Genomic DNA, 10,830 nt, shown 5'->3' with positions numbered 1-10,830 from the left:
CCTCTCCGCAGCTCCGCGCCCGGGACCCTGCGAGCCGCGGAGACAGGTACATGCTGGTCACTTTCGAAGAGCCGCCCTATGCCATCAAGGTAGGAGCGCCGCCCGCGCCTCCCCGCCCCCACCGCGCTCCCCTCCCCCACCTTCCCCGCCCCCGCCCCCCCGCCGCCGCCGCCGCCGCCGCCGGCCCGCCGCCCCCGCCCCCGCCCCGGCGCGGCCCGGCGCGGCCCCGACTCGCGGGGCGCCCGCCGAGCCCTCCCCTCCCCTCCCCGGCCCGGCCCGGCGGCCCCGGCGGCGGCGGCGCGGCGCTCAACATGGCCGACATTTCCCCTCCGCGGCGCGAGCGGCAGCAAGGCACTGTGGGGGATATTTATTCAAGTTCGCCGAGTGACAGCCGGGCCGGCCGCGCCGAGCGGGCTCCGCGGTGAAGGGGACCCGGGCGGGGGGGGCCGCGGGACGGCCGCGGGGAGCTCGCGGACGGCCGCCCCCCTCAGCGGCGCCGGCGGGGGGAGGGGCGCTCTGAGGTGCGCGGCGCCCGGCCCTGCGGCCCGCGGAAGCCGCCCCTCAGCGGGCGGACGGCGGCCCCGAGGCGCCCGAGGATGCGAGACCGCGGGAGGAGGAGGAGGAGAAGAAAAATACACTAAAAACAAAAAAACCACGATTCCCACATTTTTCCTTTCAGGCCGGATGGAAGGAAAACCACGCAACGTTTATGAATGAACTGAAGAACCTTCAGGCCGAAGGACTTACGACTCTTGGCCAATCCCTAAGGACAGCTTTTGATTTATTAAATTTAAATAGATTAGTAACTGGCATAGACAACTATGGGCAGGTAGGTTGAACCAACGTCAAGGTGGAAAAAGCAGCTCATTTTTTTTTTCCTTTCCCTTCTTCTTGTGGGGGAAAAAAAAAGAAACCCAGTCAAGTCTGAAACGTATATAACGCGAAATACAAGTAGGAAACGTTTCGGGTTAAAGGACAATGTGCACAAGTGCAAAAGTGAAACCGACCATGCTGTCTATGGTCTTAAAGCCCTCGTTGCTTTTTTTTTTTCTTTCTGACCGTCCCCCCCCGAAAATGTATTTGTATTCCCAATTAGAGCCTGAGTTTTGTGCCATACAGTTGACACGAATTTGCTTTTGATCCCGTAAGTAAGGCTCACTCAGGTTTTAAAAGAAAACACCCTGACCACGCTCAGTTTCTGGGATGCTCTACCCACAGACGCCTGTGCAGCGACGGCACTGACTGACAGACACTAGTTGATTAGTGGTCTTCATTTCTGTATTACTGAAAACGTCAGTGGAAACTTTCCTGTTTGTCTTACCAGGGTTTATTTTAACCACCGTGTTTTATAGCTATTCTGAAAGGTAAGAAGATTTTCATTGGACGGCAGATAGCTGAGTACGTTAAGGTGTCTCAGCTGTTGAAGCAACTGCAGTAAGCGACTATGCAGAAAAAATTATAAATTCATTTCTGAATTAGATCGCAGGTCCAGAGGTGGTTATTACTTTTGAACTCCAGACTTTTGGAAAAGAGACGGCTTGAATTCTCTTTATCCTCTCTGCCCCTCCACCCCCACCCCCACCCCCATTATGGTTCACTAGGAAATAATGCAAGGTGGTCCATTATAACTTTTGAGATTGCTGGCGGGGAGGAGAAAAGATACTGATGAATGAGTAATGTCACACATAACAAGAGAATATTAACCTCAAGTTCGATACTTAGGTTGTGCAGAAGCACTATTTACCACAATGATACATTTAGGAATACATTTTGTTCTTTTCCCAAGCTCCATGAACCACAATCTTCAGGAGTTTGACAAATCTTCCTGTGACTAGGACTTTTTGTTGCATTATATAGAAAGAAGCAGAATTGTTACTTCTTTTACAAATGTTAGTGCTTACTACCTTCTTTTACAAATGTCAGTGCTTAGTTACCTACTACTCGGCGCCTAAACATTTTTGGAAATGTTTGCATATAATCCTATAGCCTTTAAAGTATATGTGCAATTCAGATTCACTTTGTTCTATTTCTACTGAATTGTACCTCCGTTGTTTAATTCAGTAAGTGTTTATTATTTTCTTAGCATATTAATCTTTATGTTTTTCTTCTCTTTAATTTCGCAACATTTGTAGTAATTTAGGTAGGTGTGTCATGAACTCTTCAGTTTGTTCCTATAAACCGGATTTCTTTTCCTTTTATAGTCCTTTGTTACATGCAGTGCTATACAGGCTTGTTGGTTAAGGTTTAGATCTAAACATCTTTGAGTTCAAAGACAGATTTAAAACTTGCCATTATTTGGTTCTTATTTGGTTATCAGGTTGTCAGTGTATAGAAGAACTATTAGTTTCCTGTTTCTCTGCGTCACCCAAGTGGGCAAGGCATTTACACGCATTTACCTCTTACCACCTATTAAAAATGTCTTAGAGTGCTTCCTTAGAAAAGCTGACTTTCATGGAAAGGCTTGAAGACATTTGTAAATTAAACCTGTGTTTTCCTTTTCCCAGTTGCCATCTTCCACCAGAGAATACTTAAGCGCTTGTGTGTAAAGCTTACAAAACGTTTGAGGTTGAAGGTGGTCCTGCTGTGCTGTTACCACTTTGACCAACAGAAGAGCCTGGGGATTAACATGTTTTTGCATGTTAGGATTTATTAATTCAAGGAGGGGGAGGGATAATGCTCAGTTATTTTGATGAATAAGCAAGGATGCATGGAGTAATATTAGTGCTAAGGTCCTGAATCGGCTCATAAAAATGACACTAGCATTAAAATAATTGAGGAAGCCACAATTTTAAAATGAAAATGATTGAGTAAAGCATTTAATTAGAAGAAAACATCTTCCCAGAGAGATTTTTTTTTTGTCATAGGACTATCTTGCTCATTTAAATATCATACACTTCCTATTCAAAAAAGGATAGATTATCAGGTATTTTGGATGTCTGAAATATTTAATACTAAATATAGTTCACGTGTTTTCTCTCTAAGAGTACTTTGTGTTTGCCTGTTTTCTGTGGAATGCCTCTATTCTGTAACCTCAGTGTTTTTACATAAATACTTCCCCTTTCATACTCTATGCAAGGATCTGTAGAGTCCACAGTACTAAATACTTGTATTATAACCTTGATCACTGAAGGAAATGAGAAAAGGTGAGCTGGATGAAAAGGACAGCATATTCCTGTAGAGCATCTGAAAACATTTAGAGAGGTTTCCAAATAATTTTCTTAAATATCTAAATGTGTGCGCATATGTTTATATAGATACCCCCATCCTTGCTCCCCCAACGTACATACGCATATGTGACTTTCTGTAACTGATCCCAAGAGTATTTTTAAAAAATTTTTAAATTTATTTATGATAGTCTCACACACACACAGAGAGAGAGAGAGAGAGAAGGGCAGAGACACAGGCAGAGGGAGAAGCAGGCTCCACGCACCGGGAGCCCGACGTGGGATTCGATCCCGGGTCTCCAGGATCGTGTCCTGGGCCAAAGGCAGGCGCTAAACCGCTGTGCCACCCAGGGATCCCCCCAAGAGTATTTATGTCCATATTGCATGTGTTAATTTAGTTACTACACCTAAAATAAAACACCTTTGAGGTAGTAGTAATCAGGATATTAATAGAACTTGCAGGGCATCTGTAAGGTTACAGTAGCAGAGAAAAGGTGATTCTTGGTGAATGTTTTCTTCAAGCACTTTGGACATCCCTGTAAAAACTTCCTTGTGTATAGAAATCTTTCTAAATATTTAATTTTGATAATCAGTACTATTTGCTGATATTTCTACAGTCAAGGAACAGTGTAGCTTCCAGTTAATATTTTCTTTAGAAATTATAGCAACACCTCATTAAATTGCATTATCGCAGCAGCAAAATATGACAGATGTATTTTTCACATGTGTTCACCATGGTTTCAAATAATGCTCATCTTTTGAGAACCAATGAAAATAACCAGCCTTAACATCTAAAGTTAGGATATGTATAACGTTTTAGAGGTCTGATTAAAATTATATATGTAGTTTGATTTATTTTGCATATTTTCCCAAATTGTTTTGTGTCAGTGTTTTCAACATTATCCCTCCCCTCCCCTCTTTTTTTAAAGGTAGGTTCTGGTTAGATTTAGCTGCTAAGTATTACTCTGGCCTGTAATTCGTTATTTTTTTGTCACCAAGCTGATCCATACTTCGACTATTCAATCTACTATTTTTTTCCTACAATCTACTATTGATTAAATTGTACAAGACTTAGAACAGTACCTAACCTGCCACCCTGAGCCCTTGATGAAGACAATCCTTGAGCATACTTTAAAAGGAGATAGAATATGTATCTAATTAAGGACAATGCTAAGTTTTACCTCATTAAAAAATAGTGGCTTTTAAGATAAGATCAAATTGAATGAATCTTAGGGATAATTTTTTTTTGGGGGGGCGGGATAATTTTAACCAGCTTTATTCTTAAGCATGAGGAAGTATTTGTGAATTTAGCAAGTTTAGGTAGAGTTTTAATAAAGTTACTTTGTTCCTTTGACCCTAGCAGTATCTGTTTAGTACTCAGGTGGTAAAGAATACAGGCTTTTTACTTTTCTTTTAATGTAGACAGGTAAAGTGCTGAAAACTTGATTCCTCTTTGGGTTTTTTTGTTTCCCTTAGGCTATCAATGAATGTATTAACAGTAGTTTTGTATTTATTGACCTATCAGCATCTTTTCAAAAGAAAGATTATTATATGTAAACATACTGTGCTGAATATGAACTGGAAACAATGGTGAATGGTATTTTGCAAATTTTTTATTAAGTCCCTGAACTTTTTTCCCCCTAATTTTTAAATTGTCCTAAAGAATACATAATATCAAATTTACCACCTTAAACATTTGGATTTTTTTCAAGCCCCAATGTGGGGCTTGAACTCACAACCCAGAGATTAAGAATCACATGGTCTTCCAACTGAGCCAGGCAGGTGCCCCCCCCCGCCCCCCCCCCCCCGGTCTTAGCCATTACTAAGTGTACAATTTGGTGTAGCATTCACATCGTTTTTGCAGCCAATCTCTAAAACTTTTTCGTATCTGAAACTTTAACCACAAAGCATACCTCATTTTTTCCTCTCCTGGCCCCTGGCAACCACCATTCTGTTTTTTAATCTACAAATTTGAGTAGTCTAGAGATAATCTCGCCTAAGTGGAATCCTACAGTGTTTGTCTTTCTGTGACTGGCTTATTTCACTTAACATAAATGTCTTCACCATTAATTCCTGTGTTAGCTTATGCCAGGATTTCATTCCTTTTTAAGGCCGAATAGTATTCCATTCTACGTATATACCACATTTTGCATATCTGTTCAACCATAACGGACACTTGGGTTGCTTTTACCTCTTGGCTATTGTGAATACTGCTGCCATGAACATGGTATGCAAATGTCACTTTGAGATCTTGCTTTCAATTCTTTTGAATATATACCCTGAAGTGGAATTGCTGGATCGTGTGATTTTAAATTTTTGAGACATTCCTATTTTCCGTAGCGATTGCACTGTTTTATGTTCCCACTAACAGTACACAAGAATTTCAGTTTCTCCACATCCTTGTCAACGCTGTTTTCTTGTTTTCCTGATATTGGCTGACATAATGGGTGTGAGGTGATATCTCACTGGTTTATTTGCATTTGCCTAATTATTTATATTGAGCATCCATTCTTAATGCTGTTTGGCCATTTGTCTACTTAAGTGCTTTGCTCATTTTTTTTTTTTAATTGAGTTATTTGATTTTTGTTTTTAAGTTGTAGGAGTTGCTCAAGTATTTTGGATATTGACCCCTTACCAGATAAGTGATTTGCATATTTTTTTACCTTTTCTTGGGTTGCTTTTTTATTCTTGATTGTGTCTTTTGATGACAGAAGTTTTCATTATTGATGTAGTCTGGTTTATTTTTTCTTCTGTTGCCTGTGCTTTTGTTGTCCTATCCAAGAAATGGCCAAACCCAATGTCATTGAGGCTTTCTTTTCCCTTCTATTTCCTTTTATGAGTTTTAGTTTATTTTACATTTTTAAGTCTTTAATCCACTTTGAATTAATTTTTGCATATGCACTATGATCAGGGTCCAACTTGATTTTCTTGCCGGTGGACATCTAGTATTCCTAAGCACCATTTGTTGAAGAGACTGCTTTCCCCACTGAAAGGCCTTGGCCAGTCCTTGAACTCAGAAACCTCTTAAAATTATCTTCAGTAATTTTTATTGGGCAATCATAATTCTTATTGGCAGATAGAGGACTCTATGGTCAAACTTGCTTAAAAGCTTTTTTCTCCATCTTTATTTAACTGTGTAAAAGAAGCACGATAGCTAGAAATGTGAAATTGGAATCCCAGGTCTGACCTTGTTATTAAATTACTGTATAACATTGGGTAGTCACTTGACCACTCTGTGCCTCTGCTTCTTCATATTCCTCATTGCTAATAATGAAGCCATTGTACTCTTGTTACAGAATTGGAGGTTTAAATGGAATGGTATATTAAAATATACTTTCAAAATTATGATGTGCAGAGGAGATACAAAGTATACTTTTTCCTTCACTAGGTTATTTACCTCTAGTTTTAAAATTATTTTTCTGCTTTAAATGTGAAATTATAAGAATTCTGAGATTTTTTTTAAAGCGGATTTTTATTACGTGCTTTGAAATCTTACAGCATAAGTGTTTGTTTTTTTCCCTTGGGTTTTATATTGCTTCCAAGATGAAGCAGTGTGAAAAGTAAGTACTGGGCCAGAGTTGTCTTAATGGCAATTGATAAATATGGCAAAGTATAGAGATAAGTGTTTTTTAAAAATGCATTAAATGACAACTAGATGTAAGGTTCAGATAAGTTGGAAAGTTACTCTTTGCAGGAATACAGGTGTTAGAGAAGGAACCTTTACACACACTAGACAGAAACACGTTTTGGGATGCTTTCAAATGGAGAGCCTCCCCCTAGTGCGTTTAAGATGAGATTTACACAAGTTTGTTTGCAAGGGATCTTTGAGGAGCACATCTATTGGGTGTAGGGGATATTTTAATGAGAAGGTTTGATGAGCTCAAAGCGTAAAGTGGATATGACTTATTTCCTATCAAGCATGCGTTTTATTTATTTTTTTATTTTTTAAAAATTTTTATTTATTTATGATAGGCACACAGTGAGAGAGAGAGAGAGAGGCAGAGACACAGGCAGAGGGAGAAGCAGGCTCCATGCACCGGGAGCCTGATGTGGGATTCGATCCCGGGTCTCCAGGATCGCGCCCCGGGCCAAAGGCAGGCACTAAACCGCTGCGCCACCCCGGGATCCCAAGCATGCGTTTTAAAGGTGGTAACATAAGTGAAAAATTTTAAGACCCAGATTTTATTTTCTTTGAAAACATGTGCCATCATTTTTCTTCATAATTTTATACTCAAAGTCTGTTTTCTAAATGATCAAAAAACTACTGTGTCATGATCTTTCAAAAGAAAATGAAAAAGAATATCCAAAGGACATTATTACATTCTTAATTACAAATTACTGAAAAGAAATCATAAGTAATGAAAGGCAAAAAATAATAGGTTTTACTTCTTCAAAGAGAACTTATTTTCCCTCATGCAAAAAAGAATGTTAATAATTATATATTAAATTATGTACAACTGGAAATTAAAAGGCCAGGAACAAATGTAGTATTTGAAAGAATTCCACTTACTCAAATATTTTAAGTTGATTTAGAATTGTAGTGAGTATTAGTGGAAGGATTGTTTAGCCATGTTCATGTCATAGATTTCTCCAAAGAGATTGTGCAATATTTTATAACTTGAAATTTTCTTAAAAATTTTAAAATGACTTTTAGCCAGTATCACTCAAGTTTTTAATCTCTGTGTCAGATCATCTTGATGGGCTTTTTTTTGTTTGATCAGTGCCCACATATAACAGTCCTGTTTCCTTTCATTAAAAAAAAGTATTGTCCTTATATAAACTTAATTTTTGTCAAGCCTTATTATAATTTACACATGGTCCCAGACCATAACAAAATACTGAAGCTTTTTTTTGTTTCTGTTTTAGTTTGTCTTTATTCCAAGATTCTTCTTGTCCCAACCTTTTTATTGAGGTATAAGTTAGATGCACAAATCCTAAGTCTGAAGCTTAGTGAATTTTTATATAGACTTTTGAGAACAAAATTGAATTATTGCATCTACCGACAAAAATTTTCATTGGTCTTTTGTGTGTATTTTATTGTGACTATTATTTTGTGGGACTTTAGAATTACAAGTCATGTTAGAAGTTTACTCTTCCTCATTTTATTCATGAAGAAAGTAAAGGCAAGAAAGGTTTAAAGTGCTTAATGTCTTCACACTAGGAACGTATTTTAAAAGCTTATAATTGGTTATGGAATAATTATGCAGATTTTACTAGTAACTTATATGTTATTTAAGAACAAATTTTATTTAAAAGCATAATGGTAGATCTGAATCCTTTTTTGGGGGTATGTCTGTAGTTCTGTAATGGAATATGCTTTCTTTCAATTTCTCTGTGAAAATGAGGCATTTCATTTTGTCAGTTTGTTAATGTTTAACCTTACTTGTAACACTGTATGAAAATACTGTTACATGCAGTTGGATTTTCACCCTACTTCCCTGTTTGGAAAGAAGTAAGAATACAAGTGTGAAGGATAGTGGACAGGATTTTATACCACTATTACTTTAAAGCCTAGGTACTAATGTATGTATATACTTAATGGCATTTTTTGATTTTTGTGTATCATAGCTTAGTAGTTTCTGATATATTTGGTTCATACAGAGCTATTAACCTAATAAGTTGATTAGTTGGCTTTTCCAGTGTAGTATGCCAGCTAGCGTATCAGAGTTTTTTTTTACCTAGTTTGTGAGATTTATAATTAGTTAACCATCATGTTTCTTTGAGGTAAGATAATTTTGAAAACCTCTAAACATTATGTTTTAAGATTCAGAAAACTCTGATTCTATCAGTTCCTGCTCTACCCATGAGTTTCATGTAACCTCTCTGCCCTCAGTTTCCCCATTAAGAAAATGAGATGAAAGGATCTGTGCTGCAGGATGAAGATGAAGATTAAATGATACACAGCATAATTTATTATAACACTTATTACCATTTTGGTGAATTTCTTTTTATTTGAATTTTAAAATTTTAAAAATTGGAATTGTGGGCACATAAGAGTATTTTATCCAGCTTTTTTCAGAGCAAGCAGTATGGTGATGCAGAAAGAACCACTAGAACTGGCTTTGCCTGGCTCTGCCACTTACTAGCTTAGGTTGTATTGAGAAGTCTTCTTAACCTTGCTGAGCTTCAGATTTTTTTTTTCTTTAAAGATTTTATTTATTCATGAGAGATGGAGAGAGAGGAGCAGAAACACAGGCAGAGGGAGAAGCAGGCGCTCCCTGTGGGGAGCCCGATGTGGGACTCAATCCCAGGACCTGAGTCCAAGGCAGATGCTCACCCATTGAGCCACCCAGGCATCCCAGAGCTTCAGATTTCTTATCCAACAAAATAATGATAATAGCAATTTTGAGAATTTTTAAAAAATATTTATTTATTCATGAGAGACACAGGAAGAGGGAGAAGCAGTCTCCATGCAGGAAGCCTGACATGGGACTCGATCCCGGGTCTCCAGGATCACGCCCTGGGCTGAAGGCGGTGCTAAACTGCTGAGCCACCCAGGCAGCCCAATTTTGAGAATTTTTGTAAGAACTAGAAATATTTGTTAATCATCTAGCAAAATGCCTGTTTGGCACATGGTAGAAACTCAGATGATGATTTTTGTCATCTCCAATGTTATATTAAACACTTAACAGGATAAAAGAAAGCTTTCTTATCTGAAACCTTTGAGAAAAGTTCTATAATCCACCATATATCCGGTATAAGAAGCTAGAATTAGCTATCCAGTAGTTCTAGCTAACGTAAAATTTTGTGCCATAAGGAACATGATGGTTTCGACTTTGAATTGAAGCTCCATAGATGGCTCCAAAAATACTTTCCCCTTGGTGTTAATAAGTTTTTTCTCCAAAATGTATTTTCTCTCCTTCCTTCCTTCCTCCCTCCCTCCCTCCCTTCCTTCCTTCCTTCCTTCCTTCCTTTCTTTCTTTCTTTTTCTTCTTTCTTTCTTTCTCTTTCTTACTTTACTTTTCTTTCTCTCTTCCCTCCCTTCCTTCCTTCCCTCTCTTTCTTTCCCTTCCCTTCCCTTCCCTTCCCTTCCCTTCCCTTCCCTTCCCTTCCCTTCCCTTCCCTTCCCTTCCCTTTCCTTTCCCCTCCCTCCCTCCCTCTCTCTCCCTCTCTTTCTCTCTTTTTCTTTCTTTCTTTCTTTTCTTTCTTTCTTTTCCTTTTTTAGACTTATTTAGAGAGAACATGAGTGGGAGGGGCAGAGGGAGAGAGAATCTCCAGCGGGCTCCAAGCTGGGAGTGATGCCTGAATTGGGGCTAGATCTTATGACCATGATAATATGACCTTCGCTGAAACTAAGAGTTGGATGCTTGACCAACTGCTACCCAGACACCCCCAAAATAAAATCTCTATTTCATGTTTAAACCTGTTTGGTAACATGAGTAATTTAATAAACCAGACAGATTTTAGTTTGCAAAGCAAGAAGGTTTTAGTCTTTGAGGAAATTTAGATGAGTCCACTTTTAGGGCTCTGTATTTTAGAGTTCAAGTTGGTAATGGTTGGGATAGGCATTGGAAGGGGTTGTTCTTGTGCAGAAGGTCAAATGTGAAATGTATGATCCCTTTTATTGTAATGTAGATTTATGTGGGAAAATCAGGATAAACCTAGGAAGGAGTTTTTTTTTTTTTTTAAATGTGATATAATAGTTCTTTTTTAGAGAATATGTGAT

The 10,830-nt window shown here is 38.7% G+C and overlaps 1 protein-coding gene across 2 annotated transcripts in view; it reads left to right on the top strand.

Moving 5' to 3' along the window:
• The window catches only part of INTS6 (integrator complex subunit 6), a 90,304-nt gene that overhangs the window by 802 nt on the left and 78,672 nt on the right, over positions 1-10,830 (top strand). For both annotated transcript variants that reach the window (XM_077855837.1, XM_077855836.1), the window contains 2 exons: positions 12-89; positions 680-829. In XM_077855837.1, the coding sequence (XP_077711963.1) occupies positions 12-89; positions 680-829 (228 nt within the window). The remainder of the gene's footprint in view (positions 1-11; positions 90-679; positions 830-10,830) is intronic.

Source organism: Canis aureus, chromosome 17 (genome assembly GCF_053574225.1).
Source record: "Canis aureus isolate CA01 chromosome 17, VMU_Caureus_v.1.0, whole genome shotgun sequence".
Lineage (NCBI taxonomy): Eukaryota > Metazoa > Chordata > Mammalia > Carnivora > Canidae > Canis > Canis aureus.
This window is presented reverse-complemented; position numbering and strand designations above follow the sequence as displayed.